We start from the raw sequence: 24,977 nt of genomic DNA on the forward strand, positions 1-24,977 counted from the left end.
TATCATGTTGCGGCTTTAGTGCAACATGACACAAGAGGGCACTGTAAGCTAAGTTACAGCTCTCTTAGGTCTCTAGCCTTCTACAGGCCCTAGATACTCGTTTAGGATTGTATTTGATCGGTGCAAGTAATTCAGGGATGGGAATGGTGGCAGCGATCGTTTTCTTGTGTTTTGAGCTCCTTTTGGCGTTCTAAGCGCGTTTCTCGCGCTTAACCCAAAATGGTGGCCTGGCTCCCAAAATGGCCAGACCACGAGGCTCCTTTGTCCTGTCCGCTGACCGTCTTGCTCCCTTCACCTTCCCCAGGTCGAGCCGACCCGGGGCCTTCCTTATTTGGGCATGTACTTTCCCGCGAAACACGGATGCTTTCGCGGGCTTCTACATGTCTTGTGTGTGCCTCCAGGATGTGGGCTGGGATGTCTGGTCCCAATACACATCCTGGGTGCCAGAGAGTCTAGGGTGGTGTGAATGCCTGGGACCACCGTGGTCCGTGATTGGTCCACGTATGGTGTGAGTGTTGATGAGCGGATCTCCCATTGGGTCCCCTCCGTTTTGGCGCGAAGGGAACCGTGGATAAGAGGGGGCTGGAAACACCACTACCATGTCGATCTCCTGAGTTCTCACGAACGAAGGAATACAGGAGCCAAGTATCCTGCAACCAAGAGGCTGGACCGAGGAATCGCTGGTGACCCGCTGAAGGACTTCTCCTCTGCACTGCTGTCGCCTTGTGAAACCCTTTTCACCTTTGATCGAACCAGAAGGCCTGTACGGGTACTTCGACCCTTTGGAATAGCGGGAACAGCTATTCTCGGCATCTTCACCATCTCCTGCCAGTAAGCCTTCGGAAGCGTCTCTGGGCCATCCAGCTGACTGACCAGCTTACACGGGAGTCTTGCTCTGTAACCGCCGCCAGGTTGTGTAGTATTTCGAGTCCTTGTCACTCTCACACGCTTCGTACACTTGGCGTTCCCAAGTCTGAAGTGAGTAGTGTACATTTGGCTCAGATACACACGGCCGCTCTGTTGCCCTGCTGTGGTAACAAACTGTGCTGGTTTCTTCGATTGGGACGTCTTTTTTCTCAACACGACGACGAGGCGTTCCCTGCTCTTCTGAACCTGCCAGCTGCTGAAACTGACGCGGAGAAGCCTGGGTCTGCTTGCATCGGGGACCGGTGAGTAGCATAGCTAGGATCTGGTCGCCCTCCTGCAGGAGCCCATTGCTTTTCCCCGCTGTGTAAAACAGCACCCTTTTCCGTACTCGCGCTCTGCTTCTGCCCACTGTGGAGGCTGCGCTTGAGTCGCGGAACTTGTTCTTCTTCTTTTGTGCTCTAAACTGAACTGCCTGATTTCCCTCGAAGAGCTTTTCCTTTTGCCCGTTGGCACCAGCGTGTGCAGGTACTTTTGAGCACAAGGCTCCACTCTTCGCAGGGCTCGGACTTCCATCTAGTTAGGTGCCTCTGAAGGTGAACTGGGTCTAAGCATTATTTCGCACTGCCTGTTTTCCCTCCCTTTTAGGTGGACTACACATTTCGTGCATATAACGCTTGAGACTTGTTGTATTTGTATATATATTGTGTTGATATGGTATGTGTTGGTTTACTATCGTGATATTGTGATTTTCTCGCTACGGTCATTGTTTTAAAGGCCTTGAAATAAATGTGTATATATTTTTAATATAACAACTGTTTGGAGTAGTTTGTAAGTGATCTTGCTTTGTGTGCTCATTGCGGGCTTTCAGTCACCCTCACCCCTCTTGAGACCTAGTCTTGACCGCTGCGATCGCTACCTTGATTGGTCAGGCTCGTCCAGAGGTTACCCTGTTCCAAGTAATTAGGTTGGCCTTCTGAACTTCTGCGCCACCAGGACAGAGTTCAGAAATCCGTCTTAACAGCGCTTTAATGATTTCCTATTGAAGGACGCCGTGATGCGAGCGCACATTTCTTAAGCATTTGCCGGCTACCTTGCAGAGAACGACACAGGGGCCATGGATCAGCGCATAGACTGGGGTGTGGCCAAAGCGGTCCTTTGAGGTGTTATTATTAGCCGCACAGCAGTTTACACAAAAGCCCGCAAAGCTAGGGAGGGGGAGTTAGAGGAGGAGGTCCAGCAGCGGGAGGCTCACTACAAGCAAGTTAGTTTGCGCAAATCCCTTAGGTAGATTTGGGCTGCGCAGAAATTATTGCAAGCCCACCTCACAGACAAAGCGGTGCAGCCACTACGTTCGACCAATCAGTACTATTATATAAGGGGCAACAAAGCCAAGCGACTCCTACACATAGGCAGAACGAGGTACGAGGCAGGGCTGCACACTCTCGCCTCTTATCTTCACCCTGGCAATGGAGCCCTTGGTTCAACAGGTCCGGAGTAACCCACTGATCCCCGGGTGACCCTCCGGGGATTCACACACAAGCCTGCATTTTATGTCGATGACGTGTTGTGCTTCCTCTCTGATCCCCTGAAATCCCAGCCCACCGTAGCAAAGGCCCTTGACGAGTTTGGTGAGGTATCTAGCTTCAGAATCAACAAAGGTAAATCCCTGGGCCTGAACATGTTGGAATCCAGGGACACTCTGCATAGGCTCGGCTCGGTCTCGGGCTATCGCTGGGCATCTACTGAGTTGCCATACCTGGGCGTCGTACTCGCCGCTAACTTTGCCTCAATGGTGGATGCCAATCTCCCGCATTTGATAAAGGAGGCTTGAGATCAGCTGGCACGTTGGACCCACCAAGAAAACGCATGGGTGGGCCAGATCCCAGTGGGGAAGATGGCCCTGCTCCCTAAGCTCCTGTACATGTTCCAGGGGCTCCCCCTACAAATATGGGTAAGGGACCTCGAGGGACTTCAAGGGGAAAATGCCATATTTATTTTGGGGTGGTGGGGCAAACGCCTGAGTGTTCTGAAGAGAGTTTCATTGAAAGCCATGTTTGCAAGGGGTCTTGGCGTTCCGTCTCTGAGGAATTACTTTCTGGTGGCACAGATGCAGCAATCTCACTGGAAGGACGTAGAAACAGCTGGTCTATCGATTCCGTTGCATGAGTTCCTATTCTTGTCAGTGGATGCTAGGGGGTGGGGGTGAGATTTCGCCGGCCACTGCGGTCAACCCGGATCACTGAGACAAAGGGTGCCAGCTCCTGGGAATCCCGAGGGGGTGAGTCCCCTCATGCTTGTATTGCACAATCCAGATTTCTCCCTCGGGATGGTCGGGGGGGCTTTTGCAGCCTGGGATGGAGACTCCCTGCTGAGACTTCGAGACCTATTCCATGTAGAGGAGCCTCTCACCTTTGCTGATTGCAAGGCCCAATTCAATTTGCCTGAAACCAAGCGATTCAGGTATAACCCAGCTTAGGCACTGGATCACTAACCCAGTGGTCAAGAGAATGGCAACTAAAGAACCCAAGGGTATTGAGCGCGCAGCCTTAGAGGGGAGGGGCTACGGGAGGGTCTCTCACCTATACAAACTCCTGGGTAGCTCAATGGGGGGCGGGTAAGCTTCATTTATGTGATGAAGTGGGAGCAGGAGCTAGGGCGGGAAATCTCAGAGGACTCATGGACTAGGATCTGGCGGCGAACACATGCTAGCTCAGGGTACACACAGGCAAAAGAGGGGGCAATACAACTCTGCTATCAATGGTTCCTCCTGGTGAGACTCCATCCCATATCCCCAGAGCAGTCAGACTAGTGTTGGCACGGGTGTGGGGAAGTGGGTAATATGCTGCACATGTGGTGGTCCTGCCCTATCATGGCTATATTCTGGAAGGAGGTCTTAGCGCAAATGAAATAAATCACTGGGGCCCAGGTTCCCTTTGAACTTCTGGTGGTCTTGCTGGGAGACGTTCCAGAGGATGGCTCGTACCCGCTCACAGGCTCCTGGACCTCCCTAATAACCCAATTGCTCCTGGTGGCGAAAATCACTAAGGCCTGATTTTGGAAGGTCCGGGAGGGTCCCCCCATGGCCTACTGGTGGACCAAGGTGTGGGAGATGTTGGCCATGGAGAGGATAACAGGACTTATGACAAACACTATCCCCAAATACATGCGTACCTGGTCCCCATTCCTTGAACATATTAAGGGCAGGGAGGCTCACCTATTCAGACCTTGTATTAATGCGAAACCTGTGTCTTCTGTGATCAGTTGAGGGTGAAATGCCTCCAGGGAGAGGAAAACACAGAAGCAGATAGGGGACTTTAACCACAACCCCGGTCATGTTTGGCCCCGGAACTGTGAGAGATGTATTAGTGTTTTGTTTGGGGCTGACAACTGGAGCTTACAAAGTCGAAGCCCAATATTGCCTTATGCATACCTTTTGTGTCTTACCCTGTTGCATTTCTTTTATTTTAAAAAAAAAGACCACAGGGCGAACAGATTCAAAAATGTGTCACTGGATATCTACTGTTGCATCTATTGCGTTACCTTGTATAGTCATGTGACCGAAAATTAAATAAAGATTGTAAAAAAGAAAATGACATGATTCCTCCCTTAGAATGCAGCCTGACATTTTTATATAAAAGAAATAGGGCCTCATTATGAGTGTGACGGTCCGTAAACAAGGGTGTCAGTGAGCTTACCGGCACCCTTGTTTCTGGACGGCGACACTCTGACTCTGCCTGCCAGGGCCGCTGCGCCCGACGGGTCTGCAGCGCCCCTGGTATGCTGACTCATCGCAGAAGCACCGGCACTGTTAGTAACGGTGCCGCTGCTTCTGTGAACCCGTTCCCGTGGAGTCCAATGGGGACCAACATTTTCCACCACCTAGCTTCCCGTTCGGCCGGGACAGTATGTCCTAGTGGCACCGGGAAGCTAGGTGCCGCTAACATTTTACGAGTCGGCGGCAACCCGCCGGAAGCACCGGCAGGGTTACAGCCGGACTCGTAATGAGGCCCATAAACTAGAACTGATTGGCCGACAGCTAGTTTTGGTATACTGCCAAAAAATCAAAACGTGCAATGCGGGGTCAAAGATAATTGTGGTGCAGGATAAAAAAAAGGCGATAGAACAGAACATGAACACACAGTTCAGATGAAACTAAACAATGTTTTAAAATAGAACAAACATGCGCCTCCTCTGGGCACAGGGTCTGTCAATTTCCATTAGACAGTCTCTTAAAAGACTGCGCTGCTTCAGGACAAGTTAAAGACCTACCCAAGTGGTGAGACAATGTTCAGCTGGTCTGCTGAAGCTCATTTTATGTGATCGAAAAATCATCCCGGGAGGATAGCTCAGCGGCAGCGTGCGCGTCTTGGAAGCAAGCAACAGGTTCGATCCCCGGGTCCGCGCTTAGAAACCTCCGGGTGTTTAAGCGCGTTATAAATACGTAACTAAGACAAAAAAACACAATTACGCAACTAAGAAAAACAAACAATTCCTGTAACAGCGCCTCGATGCCTGCGGTCTGTGTGAGCGCTTTATAAATATAAATAAATAAATAAATAAATGGTCAAAGAGCTAATGTTAATGGGATTTCGCATTCGCATAGCGATGTGCACTGGCATACTTGATTTTATAGACACTGTTCCAAAGCTGAACTTTGCTGGGCGCAAAACCCAAAGTAAAAATGCTTTTGTGCAATGTTTTGCACAGGAGGCAATTTTATTTGATAAGAGTCGCATTAGTAAACAAAGTTTGTCATTGCTCCGGTTGCTCTGAACGTTGGTTTGTTTATGTTTGTTTATTCATTTCTAATGCGCGCCAGACCCGGGGGTATCAGGGCGCAACAGTTCCTGAAAATGCAAGGCTTAGGTTACAAAGTTACAGGAAATAACTCAATTACTTTTTTCCCAGATTAGGAAGCGCCAGGAAACGGTGCGCTGCACCTGGACCTCGTTCCCAGAAGGCATTACCATACTAGGGCAGGAGACAGGGTGACATATTATTACATTCTCCCCGAACCTAGCTCCTATAACCTAGAAGAATGACAATTATTTGTGGGTCAGGTGATGGGTGTTTAGTGCATGCAGGACGTGTGCTAAAATAGGGCAATTCTAGGCAGCGGCCTAATGCACCACCGCTGAAAGGACACTAGATGGCGCCATACTAGCCATACAATCCCTGAATATGGTTCCATTGTAAGTGAGGAGTGTCAGCAAAAGGATGCTTTCCCCATGCAGCATGCATTCTTGCACTGGCCCTGGGTGTATGCACCATTTAGCTTCAAATAACCACCATACCATACACCAGGGGTCTGCAACCTTTGGCTCACCAGATGTTTTGGACTACAACTACCATTAGCCCTAGCCAGTATAGTCAAGGTTAAGGGATCAGGTCGCACACCCCTGTGGTACACCTTGGTGGCTGGATGAATGAGGGCCAAGACGTGGTGGCTTCATTTAACTTCGGATGGCAATTTACCGGTGGCAGGTACTATGACATTATGCCAAAGAAGCGGTACTTGGAGCATGTTGAAGATTAATTAATGCAATGGTGGGTCTGCGAAAGGATGTGGTGCTTTATTTTGCTTGGGTCTTGATATTTTGGTGCTCGTTGGGCAGGCTTCTACGGGTTTATGTATGCACAGATGTTAGATCTAAAGGTTTGGAACAAAATGTGCTATTTTATCAACACAGTTTTGATTCTGAAGAGCAAGACTCCATTGAAGTATTCGAAGACATTGAGGATGACTGAGGTTGGGGGCGTTTTGAGGTGTTAAATTGACTCCTAAGGAGTTGGGCCTGACAGGTTTGGGAGGGGGGGTTGATGATCACAATGGTGATGATGCCTGGGGATCAGACGTGTCTAACAGAACTGCATGTTGTGGACTTGTGGTGATGGGAGAGTGGCATTGGGCAAATTCATCTAGAGAGTCCATGTTCCTTCCACGTGGTTCGCACGTTATTGCCCCACATAGACGGTAACATGTAGGGATTCATGTTTAACCCTGAATGCCTCTCTCCTCATACAGGTTCTCATAACACTCTTGCTGTCCTACTTGCAACGGCGAGCTAAACACCGCCACATTGATGATAACCTTCCTTTGGATCAACGTTTCGGTATAATTGAGTAAGTATCGCTGCAATGTTGTCTCTTGATTTTGTTGTTTCCCTTACTAGAATCACTCAATCCATGAGGCGCTATGTTCCGGAATATAGACTTTATATCGAAAATGGTATACCGAATCACTTATATATCTAAACATATACCTTGAAAACCCTTATATCGAATATATTTATGGTGGGGGAAGGGTTCATTTTTTTGGGAAACGGTTGGGATGGGGTTTTAGTGGTTGAAAACAGGGGTTTGGGGGGGAACCCCGAAAAATAAAATAAAAAATTCAATATTCATGTTTTTAAAAAATATGTTTCGATATATAAGTGATTCAGTATATATTACCTCGGTATAAAGACATGCGACCTTATTTTCCACAATCAAAAGAGACAAAGTTATAGATGGGTAACCACAAACCCGATTCATATACTGAAATCACGCAGCCACCTCAGATTTTTTCAACCTCTGAATCCTCCTGTCATCCCTCTCTACTATTGAATGGCGATTGAATACCTCTTGGGTCATTCATCAACCTATGCCTTAAAGCAGAGGTGGCCACTTTTCGGCAAATGTAAGTGAAGAGGACTCATGTACTAATGAGACACTCGGAAGACCGATCGAATCAAGAGTTGAGCCAACAAAGATGTGCCTGTGCGACAACTCCTGAACTGCATATCCCACTACAATTAAGAAAAATATCATCAAACACATCCTGGCTCTTGCCACCTATATCTGAATAAGGCTCAGGGGACATTGCTGTCGCATGCACTGGAGACGGGTAGAACAGACTAGGTGCAGAATCCACCAACACCTAGGAATGCTCTACTGTATATGACACACATTAGCGGTCATGCGTGCACATAAGCACATATTGAAGATGCATCTCTACTTACAGATGCCATTTGATATGATATGATAGTTTATCTATATAGCGCCTATATACAATGTGTTTCAAAGCGCTTCAAGGCAAGGGAGGGAACAAAGGAAAATACAATGGCATTCTTACAGGCCATGAACAGTAAGGATATGAAATTAACTATCGTTCTCAACCTGACGACATTTCAGATAGTGCAAGAGCTAAAACATAGATTAGGAAGGGAGGGAGAGAGTGGGAAGGAAATGGAAACAGACAAGCGACTAGCGTACTAGGCCTGACGCCATTTCAGATAGTGCAAGAGCTAAGACATAGATAATTGGGAAGATTTGGGAAGCAATGATGATCCTCTACAGCTTTGCTTGAGTAGGTGGGCTGAGAGGCATGCAGAACTTATCAGATTGCCCATTAAAAACTAAATTGCACCCCTGCTAGTAACCAGTGCCAAACAGTCTTTAGTGCTGCCATGAAAATTATGTCTGAACATAACAGAGATCTTTCCGAGCTCCAGGTTGAACAACCTGAATGCATTAAAATGAACAATCACCACATCTTGTCATATTATGGCAATACATCCTCTTTCCAGCGCCCAACAACAGGAAGTTGTAAAACCATGATTTCAGAGGATGATGACATCTTGTCCAGCTCAAATCCGGTGTAGACAAGTAGGATGGAAGTGATGGGTGGTGGTATTATCCCTGAGGTAATTGGGGGTTTTGGGGGTGGGGGGAGGTGGAGAACAAAACTCATGATGGTGATTTTGACTATTGGGATGTCTGCCTGGCATTATATTCCAGTCCAACTAGAATCCCAAGCTCTCAGTGAACAGTTGCTCTATTACAATTTTTCTGGGTTTCCAAAGAGTTGAGCCACCCCCTCACTACTCCCCACCCTTTCACAGAGGGGAGCTACTCTCTCGTTTGCTCCATCTCAGAGACGAGTTGCTCTCTCATTTGTTCCAACTGATCGCAGTAACTCTCTCAAGCTATTTCATCTTTTCCACAGAGCAGATTCACTCCATAATGTTTGTCTAACCTTCCCACAGAGCAAAGCAACTTCCTTAATTTCTCTGGCTTTCATGCTCTCTCATGGACCGTAGCAACTACCCTGATATTTTGGGATCTCCCACAGTGATGCCCCACTCCTTCCATTTTCATCAGCTGTCCTGCGGGCCCGAGTGACGCCCTCAGTTTTCTGGCTTTCTGCACGGTTTAGTCACTCACTCATTTCACCAGTTGCTCCCACAGAGAAATGCCACTCCCCCCATGTCTTGCTCTCCCACAGAGTGGAACCATTCTCTCAAATGTCTCAGCTACCTCACAGAACAAACACTGCAGTTCTTCATAAGTGTCCGTCTGAGAACAATTTCTTCTTTTTGACTGCTTCTTGAATCCCCTTTAATCCCCCCGCTGGCCAGCTACCTAAAAGAGTGAAGGATTGTGTGGAAGCGTTTGCCTCTCCAGGGTATTACCCAAATTGACCTTTTACAATTGATCATTTGTCTTATTTGACCTAATTATAGTGGTCCTAATTGATCTTCTGCACAATTGACCTTAATATTATTTTAGTTATTTTATATATGTATTGGTTTGGTTTTTGATTATAAATAATATAAGGGGATTGGGTGGGTTGCAGGGTTTTTTGGATTGGGTGGGGAGTTTCAGGGGGTTTCCCCCCACATATATGTCCTAATTGACCTTTTAAATTAGGTGAATTCTCCCGAGGTCAATTGTGAAAAGGTCAATTAGAATGCATCCCTCTCCAGAGCATCTTTTGCTGTGCACTCCAGTAATTCCCAACTGACCAGCATAAATTAAATGCAGGGAAACGAGGCCTGTGCGTCTCATCAGCCAGTCCCCCTAGTCAACTAAAGAGAGGCACATTCACAAGCTCCTGCAAAGAAAAAGTGCTGGAGGGGGAACAGGAGAGCCATGCTCATTGTCACTGGCACTGGCTTTGCTTAGGTGGGCTTGGGAGATGAGGCCGCCGAGAGGCAGCAGCATGGAAGATGCTGTGTTGCATGCATCTTGGCATGTGCTATCAGACTCCTCATCTCCACATGCAGGCCCGTGTGGGTAGTGGCAGGAACAGAGGGGACATTAAATGACCCTTCTGGTAATTGGTCCTAGGACTAATGTGCTTGCCTTGATCACCCCACAACAGTAGGCTGAGCCTAATCACCCAACTGATCAAAATCACCAGCTGCTGAAGCGCAACATCCTGCTATCCCAACCTACACCTTCCGCTTCAGTTTCCTGCGCATTCGTTCTCGTCTTGCCTGAGCAACCCCCTCCCCCGGAATCCCGGGTCTCAATCACCTCCTCCTGATCAACAGAGACAACGTTTCTAGTTTGTCACTTAGAGTTCCCACACCCACCTCATGCAGCTCCAGCAAGTAGCCACCTCCTCCCCAAAAACGATGGCAGAAACTGCTCCCCCCCCAAATCACTGCCATGCTTTCCTCTGCCATCCTCTGTTGATGTGTAGGCTCCCATCCCTGACCTAACCCCGCCAAAGCCATGAGCTAGCCTTCATCCATTACCGCCTACACCCCTTCATCATCAGACACGATGCCCATGTCCACATCAAACACCTTCAACAAGGAGTCAAGCACCAAATTCCAGATGCATAGGATGCTGTACTGATGCTGCACCCCTGTAGCTGGCCCCCACATCCCCAGCAGTTCCCCCACCACATCCACGTTCTCATCTTCCACATTCTCTCCTAAGGACAGTGACCCAAATAAGTCTCCCTGTCCGTTTTCCTCCACGGTCGCATCACTGCGAAGACCCTGTGAAACCAACCCTACTGTGACAAGACCACACAGACCAAGAAGAATACTAACCCACGACTACATACTCAACCCGAGAAGATGGAGTAATGAGGCTCAAGACTCTGTATCCAAAAATCACTGCTAATGGATGCAAATATATCAGTAAGAAGAAGAAGAAGCGCCTCCACGGTCGCCATTACATAGACTAAAAGAAAAATGAAAGGTAAACACAACACGCCTCTACAAACAACAACGGCATAAAATCCGGCAAAGGGGTCAAACATAAAGGAAACTGGAAAAACTGAGAGATGACTAAAAGGGAAAGGGAAAAGAAGAAAACGGATCAGGAAATCAGAGGTGAGGAAACGATGAAAACAAAAGAATCCAACAGCAACATCACGCAGATACAGACACACACAGCCCAAATAGGAAAAAAGAAAACATTTCCTCCATCCCCTAGCAAAAATCAAACCCTTCCAAAAACAACTAAACATTCTAAGAAACTCTTTATCACCCTCCAAATGTGACCCATTGCCTCCACCTTCCTCAAACAGATTAACAAAAACCCTCATAGGAATAGGAGTGAGTGTTGCCTTTTATTGCAGTTCAAATGCCCTTTTGATTGGTTGGTTGCACTGTCTACATGAAGTTCTAGTCCCCAGCTTGGCACCTCAAACATTGCGAGATTTATACACTCACTTGAGATCAAAGGGCATGATTGTCCACCGGAGAGACCTATTGGTGTCTCCCGAGACTCCTTGAACTCCACCCATTTGAGGGTCCTGCTAAATGTCTTTTGGGCGACATCAAGCATGTCTAATGCTGGATATTCTTTCGACATGCGATAGATTCATCAATGGACTGACATGTTATTGTTTAACGCATAGGTCTGCAACCTTCGGGTCGCCAGATGTTTTGCACTCCAACTCCCATCAGCCCAAGTCAACATAGTCAATGGGGAGTCGTCATGGGAGCCGTAGTCTGAAATATGTGGAGAACCACAGGTTTAATATCACTGGTTTATTGTTTTGCATTTGTCAAATACAGCTGTACTTTAAATAGAGTGGTGCCATTTCCTCCATGAAAGTGCAGGCGTCTGCACCTGCAGCTCTCTGTATGTTTGGTCTATGACTCACATGATCTCTCATCATCAACTATGCTGATTAAGACTGATGGGAGTTGTAGTTCAAAACATCTGCAGAGTCAAACGTTGCAGACCCATAATGTAAGGAAACCTTTCTCCACTGCAGGCTCACACATGGTGGAGAAAGGTTTCCTTGCACAGAAGCCTGCATTTATGCACTGCAACTGCCTATCTTTGAACTTAAGAAGAGACAAAACCCATCTGAAGACATACCAGAAGAGGGACTTATCATCAAAGAAGAACTCTACAAGATCACCAGTAAATCATGAAATTCAAGAAGTTCTTAAGGAATTGGGGAAGGACCCAAGTCATCCATCAGGAAAATATGAATTGTATAGACACATTATAGATTTGACAGTACATAGAGAACCATACAGCACAAGAAGTAGCCTAGGATGTCGATATCAACAAGGCGGGAACAGACTATTATTACATTTCAGGATCAAAATACGTAATGTACACCCTGAAGAAGAGCGAGTGCTTGAAACATGTGCAGGCAGTATGATATGTTGCCACAGAAATAAACATACCTATGACTATGCAATGAAATAAAGATGATAATTTTGGAATGCATGCTGTGCAACGATTTTTAAAACATCAGCTAGTCTAGCTTGACTATAGTTAGTGCTGTAGAGTAGAGCCACTGATCCTGAGACAGAGATCAACAGGTACCGAATTTCATTGGCATAGAGAGAGATGCCGGTCAGGGAAAGGCAGTGCTGCAATAGACATAAGAATTGTGAGTACCTCAGCTCAGGGAACACTATTCTCCCCAGGATTGCTATAAACTATGTTGCCATATTTGAATTACAAGGGCCGACCACAAGAAACTATGATATGGTTCGGCCGCCTCCATGATTTGCTGGATCTCCTGAATGGTATCAAGTCATTGCATCGAATGCAATAGCATCGATTGCCAAACCAGTGGGAAAAAAGCATCGAAAGAAAGCATCAAATGCCTTTTTTTTAAGGTAAAGGGTTTAGTTGAATTAAAATGGGTTGTAAAGGTCAAAAAAGGGGTTTAGGGGGGACTGCCCCATTAAGAAAAACTTGAAAAAAATGCATTTGATCCTTTTTTTCCTCTGGTATGGCATTCAATGCTATTGCATTCGATGCAATGACTATAAACCCTCCTGACTAGATGCTTCTGGGTTGAAGGTTCTATCTATTGGTAAATGGCATTACAAGAGGGATTGTGTGTAACAAAGCTACTCTTTAATTTATAAAATGGTGCCATCTGTCAGTGCCTACATTAAAGCTGTGGTTTGATTCTTGACTTAAGAAGGTTGACTCAAGATAATGTGCATGAAAAGGTCTACAGAGCACTTGTATCTTATTTTTATGCTGTCCAACAATGTCGAACATGGAGTAAATCACGCGGATGGCAATGCCGATTAATAGGAGTTGATGGATATAGGAGAAGCAACACCTCCTTATCCCCACGACATGAACTATAACTACGAACAATGCTATGTGAACAAACATAAAAGTAGTAGGCTGTGCAGTGTTCATTATTCAAGTTATTACAAGTTTGGGTGTTTCCTCCTGAATCACTGGTCTCTCCTATTGGATGTCCAATTGACAATTTGGCGTATATCTTTCAAAATGCAGAAGGAGGACACTGAAGTCTCATTTTTAGACTTGACACATGTTGTGACCTTACATTCTCAATTTCTGCTGAGAGATCATTAGTTGATCCTTTAGTGGTCCAACCAAACACAGTGAGTATCTCATACTCTGTTTTTGTTGAGGTCCAGTATGCACGCTGATCTAGATGTTGTGTCCGCAGGCCCGCCAACTTCGGAAGCAGCTCTAGGAACCGATGGTCCTATGGAGCAGCCTGCGGTGCAGCTGCAACAACAGTGTTCCTGCTTTTCATCAAGGGGTACTCCAGTTACTTTCCTTTCACCACTCCAGTGTGGGCTAATGGTGAGTACTGTTCCAGCCGCTACTCTATGAATGCTTGAAAAACTAGGTGACCCATCTGAAGAGCAAATAGGCTTATAAAATGATCTCAGGAGGTTTATCGGGAAGGGAAATCCAATCTATTAGATGAACAGCGCAGAGAGGCCGGAAGTAATGCTGCTGTGGAGAAGGGAGGGGGCATATGACGGTGCTAAACATGTAGTGGGCTGTGCAATGTGGCCCACACACCTTCACTGAGTTTAAGATGGTCAACATAGTAGTTCATTTTTTTAGCATTTATATAGCGCTAAGAACCCTCGGATATCTGAGCGCTGCTTATTATTACCCACAGTGTGTGGTGCTCATTTATCGACCTCGGAAGGATGAAAGGCTGAGTTTGGCACTGCCGGGATTTGAACCTGCGTCAGCAGGCTCTGCACGGATGTCAAAGGGAGCACTCTACTCTACTGTAGGCTGTACTAGCTGTAGTACTAGTAGGCACAAAGCTGATGAGTGTGGGGCTACATGTGCAGCTTAAGGATGCTTGTTGAAAGATCTGCCAATTGGTTAGTTCGCGAAGAAGCAACATGACATTGCGCTGTACTTAAGAACAGAACCGCAGTGTGGAACACCTAGGAGCAAAATTACAGTGGTAAAACATTGGAGTAAAAATACAGTGGGGAGCACGCAGAAGGAAACATACAGTGAGTAGCACCTAGTATTAAAAATACAGTGGGAAAGCAAAATGATAGCTAGAAATACCTGAGAGCAAAATTACAGTGAAGGACACCTAGGCATAACATGATGTATATTAGTGAATACCTCCTGCTGAGCAGCAAACCATACTGTGGAGGTTACAGTGATTTGTTTAATGAACTCCACGTTTAAGCAATGCAGGGCTCTAGTCTTGGTTCCCTTCAGCTAAACCTTTTGTGATGCAAGTGAAACTGTTTGCTAAGAATGTCATCTGCCCAATGCCCATCAATCAGTCAGTCAGTCATGGGATTCCATAGGGTATGCCGGGAAGAGGATCCAATTGACATCAATAGAGTTTGGTGACGGTTTCCTGGGAGACTGGTTACAATGATGCTTATGGGAAGCTTTGGCTTGACAGGAGGTTGAAAATATACTTTGAGGATGCAGACATCCAAACGAGGACAGGTTCAGAGGTGTGTCCACCCCAACACTACAAACTAAACAGGGACTTGCTCTCCTATGTTTTAAATCACTCAACTGGTGGACATCAAGCTCCCCATCCCAACACTGCTCCCCATCTCCTCCATACTGCCGCGAAACTGCCATGTTTGCAATACTTCACAGTGCCTATACATACAGTCTTAACAAATTATGGTGTCCTTCTTCTAGGTTTCCAATAGTAAGCGCTTTGTTCTATTTTTAATACTTGGATACCCCCATGCATTGGAATGGCAATCATCATTTATATAGCGCCCGTTCCCCATTTGTATGGCCTCAATGACCTTTTATGGTTGGAACACCCTCGGGGACCGAAGTCCATGTATGGAAGATTTTAAGAGTTAACTTTAAGATGCGTGTTTGCATTCTACCAGCTTAGGACCTAGGAGTAATCAGCCCCGCGATCAGGCACGTGGGTGGGGGCTGTAGGTGGATTAGGATATAGTGCTCATGCAGGACACTCGATGTGTGTCCAGCTAGACCGACATTTTTCATAGGTTGTCACTGTATATTAAAGGCAGAGGTGTTGAGGCACGTCAGGGGTTTCAGTGTGGACGGCTATGCAGGTGGCTTAACTGGATTTGCATAGCCATAGCTGCATTTTATAGTGCATGGATGGGGAGTCATTCCTGCGGCCTGTGTCCAAAGACGTGGTGCGAGTTATAGATACCTGTGATGAATCCTGTAGATCCCTCACTAAACCCCTACTCTTAATATGAAGAACCTTTTTCAAGTGCCAAGGCATGTAATTACTTATTGTCAGTATGATTTGTCTAATCCACGAAATTGAACATTCTAATTTGGATAAAGCTAAGATAAAATCCTTAGATTTAACAAGGGGGGTCCTGGGAGTCCCTCTGCCAGACATTAGTCCTGGTTACGAGGGACTTACCCAGAGTCTTTAGCTCACTATCTTTCACAGAGAAGAAATATCCCAAACATATCAGTCTTTGTCCTGCCCTGGGGCAGTCCAGCACCGAAATGCGAGGCAATTCTCCTCTGAACAAGAGTACCAACAGAAACCCCAGACACGTGTTTCGGTCTGGTTGGACCTCATCAGTAGGGTGGATCTGTGCCTCTCTAAGAATAGTGAGCAAGGGGTCCACGTCTGGATTCCCCTAGTAACTTAGGGTGAGACCCAAAGTTACTTAAATATGCAGATTTAACAAGGGGGGTCCTGGGAGTCCCTCTGCCAGACATTAGTCCTGGTTACGAGGGACTTACCCAGAGTCTTTAGCTCACTATCTTTCACAGAGAAGAAATATCCCAAACATATCAGTCTTTGTCCTGCCCTGGGGCAGTCCAGCACCGAAATGCGAGGCAATTCTCCTCTGAACAAGAGTACCAACAGAAACCCCAGACACGTGTTTCGGTCTGGTTGGACCTCATCAGTAGGGTGGATCTGTGCCTCTCTAAGAATAGTGAGCAAGGGGTCCACGTCTGGATTCCCCTAGTAACTTAGGGTGAGACGTGTCTGGGGTTTCTGTTGGTACTCTTGTTCAGAGGAGAATTGCCTCGCATTTCGGTGCTGGACTGCCCCAGGGCAGGACAAAGACTGATATGTTTGGGATATTTCTTCTCTGTGAAAAGATAGTGAGCTAAAGACTCTGGGTAAGTCTCTCGTAACCAGGACTAATGTCTGGCAGAGAGACTCCCAGGACCCCCCTTGTTAAATCTGCATATTTAAGTAACTTTGGGTTTCACCCTAAGTTACTAGGGGAATCCAGACGTGGACCCCTTGCTCACTATTCTTAGAGAGGCACAGATCCACCCTACTGATGAGGTCCAACCAGACCGAAACACGTGTCTGGGGTTTCTGTTGGTACTCTTGTTCAGAGGAGAATTGCCTCGCATTTCGGTGCTGGACTGCCCCAGGGCAGGACAAAGACTGATATGTTTGGGATATTTCTTCTCTGTGAAAAGATAGTGAGCTAAAGACTCTGGGTAAGTCTCTCGTAACCAGGACTAATGTCTGGCAGAGAGACTCCCAGGACCCCCCTTGTTAAATCTGCATATTTAAGTAACTTTGGGTTTCACCCTAAGTTACTAGGGGAATCCAGACGTGGACCCCTTGCTCACTATTCTTAGAGAGGCACAGATCCACCCTACTGATGAGGTCCAACCAGACCGAAACACGTGTCTGGGGTTTCTGTTGGTACTCTTGTTCAGAGGAGAATTGCCTCGCATTTCGGTGCTGGACTGCCCCAGGGCAGGACAAAGACTGATATGTTTGGGATATTTCTTCTCTGTGAAAAGATAGTGAGCTAAAGACTCTGGGTAAGTCTCTCGTAACCAGGACTAATGTCTGGCAGAGAGACTCCCAGGACCCCCCTTGTTAAATCAAGATAAAATCCTTAAACATCTCAAGCAAAGAAAGGCCATCTGGGACTTTTAAAGTTGGAAACCATCCTAACTCCCAGAGGTCCAGTGAAATGAAATCTGTTAATAACGGCTTACATGAACTGCCTTCCCCTTTTCAAGTGAACGCTTGTTATGTTTCCTTAAATGTACTTAGAAGAAATGAACCTCAGTAGTTTAAAAGTAGAAAGTTGACCAGAAAACCCAATGTTGTTGTTAGAGACTTCAAGTCCCATAATTCCCTAAATACTGGATGAGAAAGAGGGTTCAAGAGCAATGTTGCAGGAGTGGTCAGCTTGTTAAAGCAGATGACCCACACCTGAGGGAGGCAGAGAGGCTTAAAAAGCCCCCTCAGGTGGAGGCCATTAGATCGAGATGTAGCAGTAGCAGTAGCAGCAGCAGAAAGAGAGCACGTTGTTGACCGTTCTCGCAGAAGTTGGAGGAAAGTGAGGAAGCGCCGGGACCACCGTAGAGCAGATAGCAGCTGCCGGTCCCGAGAGGGTCCTTTTCTCCCTAAATCTGAAGTGCCGAGGTTGTGCAAAAGGAAGCGCAAAGGAAGAAGGCTTTTCCCCATGTCAACTGAATTACAGTGACTGCTCAGCAGGAAGCGTGCAAGAGACTGTGGCTGGGAGATGTTGTGCAGCCAAGGGTCTCAGGAGAAAGTTGAGCTCTATGACTGCGTGTCGGAAATGAAGGCAACTTCAACGAGGAAGTGTGTCTGTTCAAAAGGAGCCAAAGCAGTGGAAGTCCTGCAGCACGCAAAGGGATCGATGACAGAAGCTGGTGAGTGTTATTGAGCATTCTAGGCAACAGTAGCGAAGGAGAATCACTAATTTATCAGTGAAATAGCTGCTAACCTGACCGTTGATTGTCAGACAATGAATGTCACAAAAGTAGCACTCGCGTATGAGGGAAATTGCTTGAATACCACTAATTGAATATTAAACTGAAGAAAGCAGCTGAAATACAAATCACGTGTGTCGAAAAAAGTGATTCTAAAGTGAAGGCTAACTGAAAGATCATTTGCAAAGCAACAGAAAAAATTGTAGCATTTTCTTGATGTGACTGAACTTTTAATTGTGAGTTACAGGGAACAACACAAGCATTGTCCAAAGCTAAGAGTGGTACAAGTATTGTCCAAAACAAAGAGTGGTGCAAGCATTGTCCAAAGTCAAGAGAGACTAACACCAAGACATGCCACTAAGGTTATGGGAACACCAGGAAGGGAAGGGGCAAATACAATGGGCCTCATTATGACCCCAGCGCTAAACCATGGTGCTATTAGCATAACTTTGAAGTTGGTATAAGAACTCATATTTCCAAAGCAAAAGGAAGACAGGTAGAATTAAATCCTCAAGAGTATTTTGGTTACTAGTGTGGCAGAAGGATAAAAGTGGCAAAGAGGCTGCCCTTCTGAAAGTTGAATGTTCAGAGGAAGCATGACTTGCTTACATGAAAGTGTTGAGTAGCACTCATGTGAATTTTCTCTTTTCTGAAAAGTTGTTGGAAGTCACAAAATTGCAAACTGCTGAAGCTGTGCTAAAACATTTGGTTGTCAGTAGATTTAGAACTTCAGAAGCGTTATTGATTGTGGAAAACTATCGGGCAGGCGAGTAGACCCGCATGGAGACCCCTTGTAGAAATTGTCCTGGTATGAGAGTGGTGGAAGTGGAAAATGCTGTGACGTTATCCTCACAAAGATAACAATTCGACGTATAGTGTTGAAAGGATAGCTGAGAAGAGCTGATATCAAGAAGCTTTGTTTCTTTAAATCTTATAATAAGCTGTGTTTCTTTTAACCTTACTAGAAGCTGTGATTCTTTGACATTTATATGTTGTCGCCAATCATTCTGACCAAGACTATCAGAGATGCTATTTGATGAACTGAACCTCATTATTCAAGGAATAATAGGAAACTTGCTTTTGTTAAAGATTGGATTGATAGAACTTGCTTTTGGCAATCTGAAGGTACAAATAACTGTTTTGGAACGGTGTTGCAAACCCAGATTTCCTTGTTTCTTTCTGTTGAACATTCAAGCTGAATCCAACTTGAGACCTGGAGAAGGGGAGTTCACCCATGTCATAAAAAGAGACTGTGAACACATTATCAATGCAATTAGTGTTGTTGTGAATTGCCAAATATTTTCTTGTGCATTTTATGTACAAGTGTGAGGGCCAGATATTTTTTGTTAAGAGTGTTTCCTTTAGTTTATTTTAGGAAGAGAAATCCTTGTCAAGGTAGGGGTAGTGAGTATTTATTGAATCTTATGATTTAATAAAATGCCATATTTTTAGAAATCATCTGAAAGTTGTCTGCCTCACATTTCTGATCCCTCACATACCTACAATTCTGATGGAGTTCATCTTCGATGTTGCTTTCTTAGGTCGAAAGCGATTGGCTGGTATCGCTAGCTAGGGACTCCGTACACTTGAGAGTCTGAGCAGTGGGAGGAACACCCAAGTCTGAGGAACCACAGCAGAAGGAGAACCACCCAGACCCGAGACACTAGAGCAGTGGGGGGGAAACGCCCAAATACGAGAAAGAGCAGTATATGGCAGCATGGCCAAATATGAGATGCAACATTATATGGCAGGCAACCCAGAGTTGAGACAATTGAGCAGTGGGAGAAATACCCAAGTTTGAGACACATCATTGGATGGAAAGAAGCCTAAAACATGAGGTACAGCAGCAAATGGTGAATCATCCGGACTTGAGACCCTTGAGCAGTGGGAGAAACACCTAGATCCGAGATTCAACAATATATGGTGGTACACCTACTTTGATTATCAAAAGCACATGCCAAAACGCCTATATTTGGGACACCTATGCAGTGGAAGAAAACGCCTAACCCTGAGACCTAGCAGTACATTCAGAAACACATCAACTTGGGATACTTAAGTAGTGGAAGATAAGCCTATATTTGAGCCCCAACACCACATGTAGAAACAACAAACTTTGGACACCTGAGCAGTGGGGGAATGCCCAAAGCTGAGACTCAACTGTACGTGGTGGCGCCCCTGACATAGGAACAACTGAGCAGTGGAAGACATGCCCAAATCTGGGACACCTAAGCAGTGGGAAAAAATGCCTAAACCTGAGGCTCAACAGTACATGATGGAACACCCGACAATGGGACACCTGAGCAGTGGGAGAAATGCCCAAATATGGGGTACGAAAGCAGTGGGAGAAAACACCTACATTTGTGGCTCAACAGTACATGGTGGAACACCTGATATTGGGATGCCTGAGCAGTGGGAGAAACACCTACATTTTGGAATCAACATTACAAGGCTGAAACCTTCATTTGAGATACATGCTCTGAAACTAATTACTAGCTGACTAACAAGGGTGTGCTATGTTAAGTAGGGTAATAAGAGTGGTGGAGATTTACTGGAATACAGTAACTGCTGTACTCCGCACCCAGACCACACTTACCTTATCAGTCACTGCTGGTTGACAGCGGCAGGCTTCACAGGCAAACACAGGCAAACACAGGCTGGAGCTACTTCTTTGGAAGCTGCCATGTGCCTCTGGCCCTTAGCCAAGGGCTTCCCTGGCAGAGGCTGCCCTGGGGAACACTGTTAAGAGGCTGCTCCCTCTGAGGAGGACACAATCGGGGTAAGGGGAGGCGGGCAGGGGCACTCGGGAGAGGGGGATGTGTATCGGTTGGGGGAGCCAAGTGTGAAAGATAGCAAGGAAAATGAAAGCAAAAAGCATGAGAAAACATGGAAAAGAAAAGCAAAGTTAAGGAAAGAGCATAAGAAAGCATGGAAAAAGAGCATGCAAGAGAGAGGGAGAGAGAGAGAAAAGGGGGACAAAGGCCTGAATGGATGGGGGAGCACTCACCTGAGGCAGGCCCAGGGACGGAGCAGCAGTACCCGCTTTCACGGGCCTGCTGCGGTGATATTCAATGATAAACATTGCACCTATTTAACATTGCACAAGAGAAAGATGTTTGTTCCATTAACCATATGTTAGACAACACACACACTTATTAGATCTTCATGTAACAGCCATATTCAATAACAATCCAACACAATTTCTGCTTCCAATATTCCTCTTACACAATTGGCAAAACACTAAAGCATAATACAAGTGCACAACATCAAAAAATAACTTAAAACAAATTAGGAATGCAGAGACAAGTAAACGGAAAAACTCAACAGATGCTCAAGGTGCATTTCCACTCCTCGAGCCTTCCTGGACAGGAGAAATGGGCACCCGTTCTTTGATGCCACAGAGAAATGGCACGCATTCCTGAATGCCACCTAATTTGAGAAAACATGCCCAACTAGAAACAATCTACAACCGTAGAAGAAAGACTAATGCAGAAGGGTCCCGATAGACTATAGCGCAACAAACCTCGATGCATAGAAACAGGTAGGGCCATCACATCCTTACTGATAGGAAGAAAGTACTGGATGGCTTAGTGACGTTTCCAATTAGTCATCAATGACCAAAGCAAAGGCATACTAAGCAGAAGATATCTTGGAACGTGATCTCACATCTACCGTCCAATGCAAGATCCACGGCACAACCACTCAGGTGCCAAAAATTCCAAATCCCATGCAACACTGGCCCATGATCAGCATGGACATCTCTGGAACCCATAGACCAGCACACAGGAACTAGCCAAACGCCACCATTGGGGCGCCCCTAACCTAGTGGGTTGCCAGAGTAGCTGTGGCATTACATGGGGCAAAATGACAGTGAAACAAAAAACTTGATCAGGGTGAAATAAAAGGAAGAGGCAGACACTTTCAAAAGCCCATCTGAAAGAATGTATGGTTAAAAATTCAAAGCAGGCTTGGCAAACTATCTTCATCATCCAGAGATGCCTACGGGGCAACAGAAATTATGGTTGGAAGACAATGTGTGGGCCTGTGGCGTTTAAAATCAGTCACAGACTATGAACCCCCAGCAGAAATGCTCCACTAACCATTTTGGAAATCATAAAACTGTGTACTAAGATCAAAGGGTATCAGGTAATATCACCCCAACCAATAACATCGCCATACATATGGTCGTCGGGAATGGCCATAGGCAATATTATTAGTGGGGATAATTTTTGGGGTAAATGGGAGCGGGGTTGCGGGGTGTCCCCTGCTCCCTTTAAAATAATATGGAAGTTGCAGAGGGGTCCCCTGCAGGTTCAATGGGTTATAATCGCCACAAAAATGTGGCGCCATTCTTGTATGGCGATATTAACACATGGAACTGATTAAAGCCATTGACCTTCCAAGCATGATGGATAGGAAGATTGCAACGAGGAAGAAATGGTCGAATTTGACTTTGTCGAATTTGCTTAACGAATTTGGCTGCAAATATATGTCGGGCGGTGGGTAATCGTGATAATAAATGTAAGGGGGATCGTGACCTGCAGGGGGTCTCTGCCACGCATCTATATGCGGCCAAATCGAATTAGAGAAAAATAAAAACGATGAAATCGGAATCAACAATATCTTTTTGATGTAATCACATAGATAGAACCAAAGCATGATACTCCGTAGCCAATCAGCGCTGCTTTGGAATGGGAAATATAGTTCAACTGTCCCAAAAATACAGCCGTGCCCCAGTAAAGAGCAATATCTATTTAGTTAAGTTAAGCTTTTGGTTTTGAATTGGTTTGAGATGATAGCAACAGTCCTGACCAAATGCTTATCTCACAGCATACCTTTTATTTGCAGAAATAATGTCTGAACTCTATGGTAAAAGAATTGGGTTATCAAACCGTTCCTTTACCTTTTCAAGTCTAACTGGCTTCAGAGACCAAATGGAAGGGGGTTCCAGAGTGATGAACCTCGTGAAAGAAGGGTTTCCCCCCACAAAAACGTTAGTATGTTATAGAATGTGCTGCACCTCTGTTTGGGGGAGTCTATACTTAAGTGTCCGTCTGGGCACGATATTAGGGGATGTTATGAATTCATTTGATGTGTGTTTTTTCCATTGATAATAAGCAAAGGGCTTTCTTTCATTTTGGGTCTTTCATTTCAGTTTTTGTATACCTCCTTTCTGCGCTGGAGGCCGGGGTCGATTATTATCCATTCTTCGCCTGCCTGTCAACAAGGCACAAGATCATTGGTTCGGTGCTTGGCTTCTGCTACGCCCTCAGTTGGTGAGTAGGACTTTGTTTTTAATCAAAGGACCTGCATTTTACCCAATGGAATTTTGAACTTGGAGGGTGAAGTTAGGAATCAGGATGATGAAAGACAGGAACCGAGTGGCTTAATTGTGGAATACTCCAGTGGAACTATCCCCCCCAGGAAGCAGCTTCAGGTGCTAGCAATAGCTGTGTTAGGTGTGTGCCCACCATTAACTTATGCTACGAACCAGTAGGTCACTGGATGTACGCCGACTCAGGTTAGAAATGGCAACAACTCATACAGAATTTTAAAAAGTATTGTGCTCAATTTACTTAAATATCAAGAAAGCATAACATTTCAAATTTGAAATGGCAGAAAAAAGAAATATGTTTTTTTAAAAGCAGCCAGAGATTTTTTGGGTAAGGATTAGGTGGGGGCAAAAGTGGACGGTTTGACCTTCTTTTTTTAAGAAGTCAGTTTTAAAAGGTTCTGAAACAGTTGAGGTACGTAGCATAGGGAACCATTGTACGTTTGTGCCAATTATTTGGCAATGTGGTTTTTTACACTATTTAATTTTGTGTTCTATGTTATTACAACAAGTCTTTTTTTCGATGGGTATTTTACCAAAACGTTTTCTTTTGAAGAAAAAAACTCACCAAACTTTTTTGGGTGTGATTTTGGGGGTGTCCCCCCCATTATTCCCTACCCCTGTACCGCTTACATAACCGTACCCACTACCCCATATATTTTTGATGAGTTCTTTCAACAACAAAAAATCAGTTAAAAAACCATTGAAAAAAGACTGTCGATGTAACAACGTTGTACCTATAATTTCGATGATATTGTATTTATACATGGATATGCTACCTCTTGGGGTTCAACTGTCTTCATGCCAGATTTACACATTCTACCTTTTTTTATTTCAAGGTTTTGACATTCAACAGTTAGAAACTATTGGCTAGTGAAGGGGGGAATTTCAGCACACCCCCCCCTGTTTGAACTTCCTGCAGGCCTTGTCATGGAGCGTCTCGCGACCTACACATTTTCATGCAGAGTTGGAAGTCCATGTGCTAAACCACTGTTACTCGCCTCAGAGGAGAAATGATTTAAGTCTGTGAACGTTCTCCTGGGACGGTGACACTCATGTCAAGGGCATGCGCCCACATGTGCCATCAAATGGCCTGTCATCTGCTTCCACCTGGAAACTAATGTATTGTACTTAATTAACTGAATTTTGAACAGCGCCTTTATGACCTGTCTAGGTCTACTTTAGTGAGCTACACAACTGCAAATACAAAATGATGAAGCACAGATAAAGCAGACAATATTTTTTTGCGCGGTCCTTGAAAGGTGTGCATGGATGTCTTAGGAAAATGGGTATGGGAGGCGGGCATAGATGGTGTATGCGTCCCTTTTTTCCATAGTTCCTTTGGATTGGGGTGGGGGTTGGGTGGGATCCCCTTTAAATCAAATGTTTACCCTCTGTTGGCTGTTCTGACCCTGGTGGGCTACATTGTTCTCCAGATGGATTCCGCAGCCTATGGGTGCCGTAGAGTAGGTTTCCATGGGAAACATTCTTGTTATAATTTCCTTGTTATAATTTCCTTGTGCATCACTCTGCCTGGTGATCATGTTGAACTTGAGCATCCATTGGACCAAGAGACGCAGGG

The 24,977-nt window shown here is 45.5% G+C and overlaps 1 protein-coding gene across 8 annotated transcripts in view; it reads left to right on the forward strand.

Annotated features, from left to right (window-relative positions):
• Positions 1–24,977, forward strand: part of LOC138504316 (stimulated by retinoic acid gene 6 protein-like) — a 432,147-nt gene that overhangs the window by 274,403 nt on the left and 132,767 nt on the right. For all 8 annotated transcript variants that reach the window (XM_069624734.1, XM_069624732.1, XM_069624731.1 and 5 more), the window contains 3 exons: positions 6,893–6,990; positions 13,556–13,695; positions 23,219–23,339. In XM_069624734.1, coding sequence (XP_069480835.1) covers positions 6,893–6,990; positions 13,556–13,695; positions 23,219–23,339 — 359 coding nt within the window. The remainder of the gene's footprint in view (positions 1–6,892; positions 6,991–13,555; positions 13,696–23,218; positions 23,340–24,977) is intronic.

This window comes from Ambystoma mexicanum, chromosome 11, assembly GCF_040938575.1.
Source record: "Ambystoma mexicanum isolate Mex_15411 chromosome 11, UKY_AmexF1_1, whole genome shotgun sequence".
NCBI classification, from domain to species: domain Eukaryota; kingdom Metazoa; phylum Chordata; class Amphibia; order Caudata; family Ambystomatidae; genus Ambystoma; species Ambystoma mexicanum.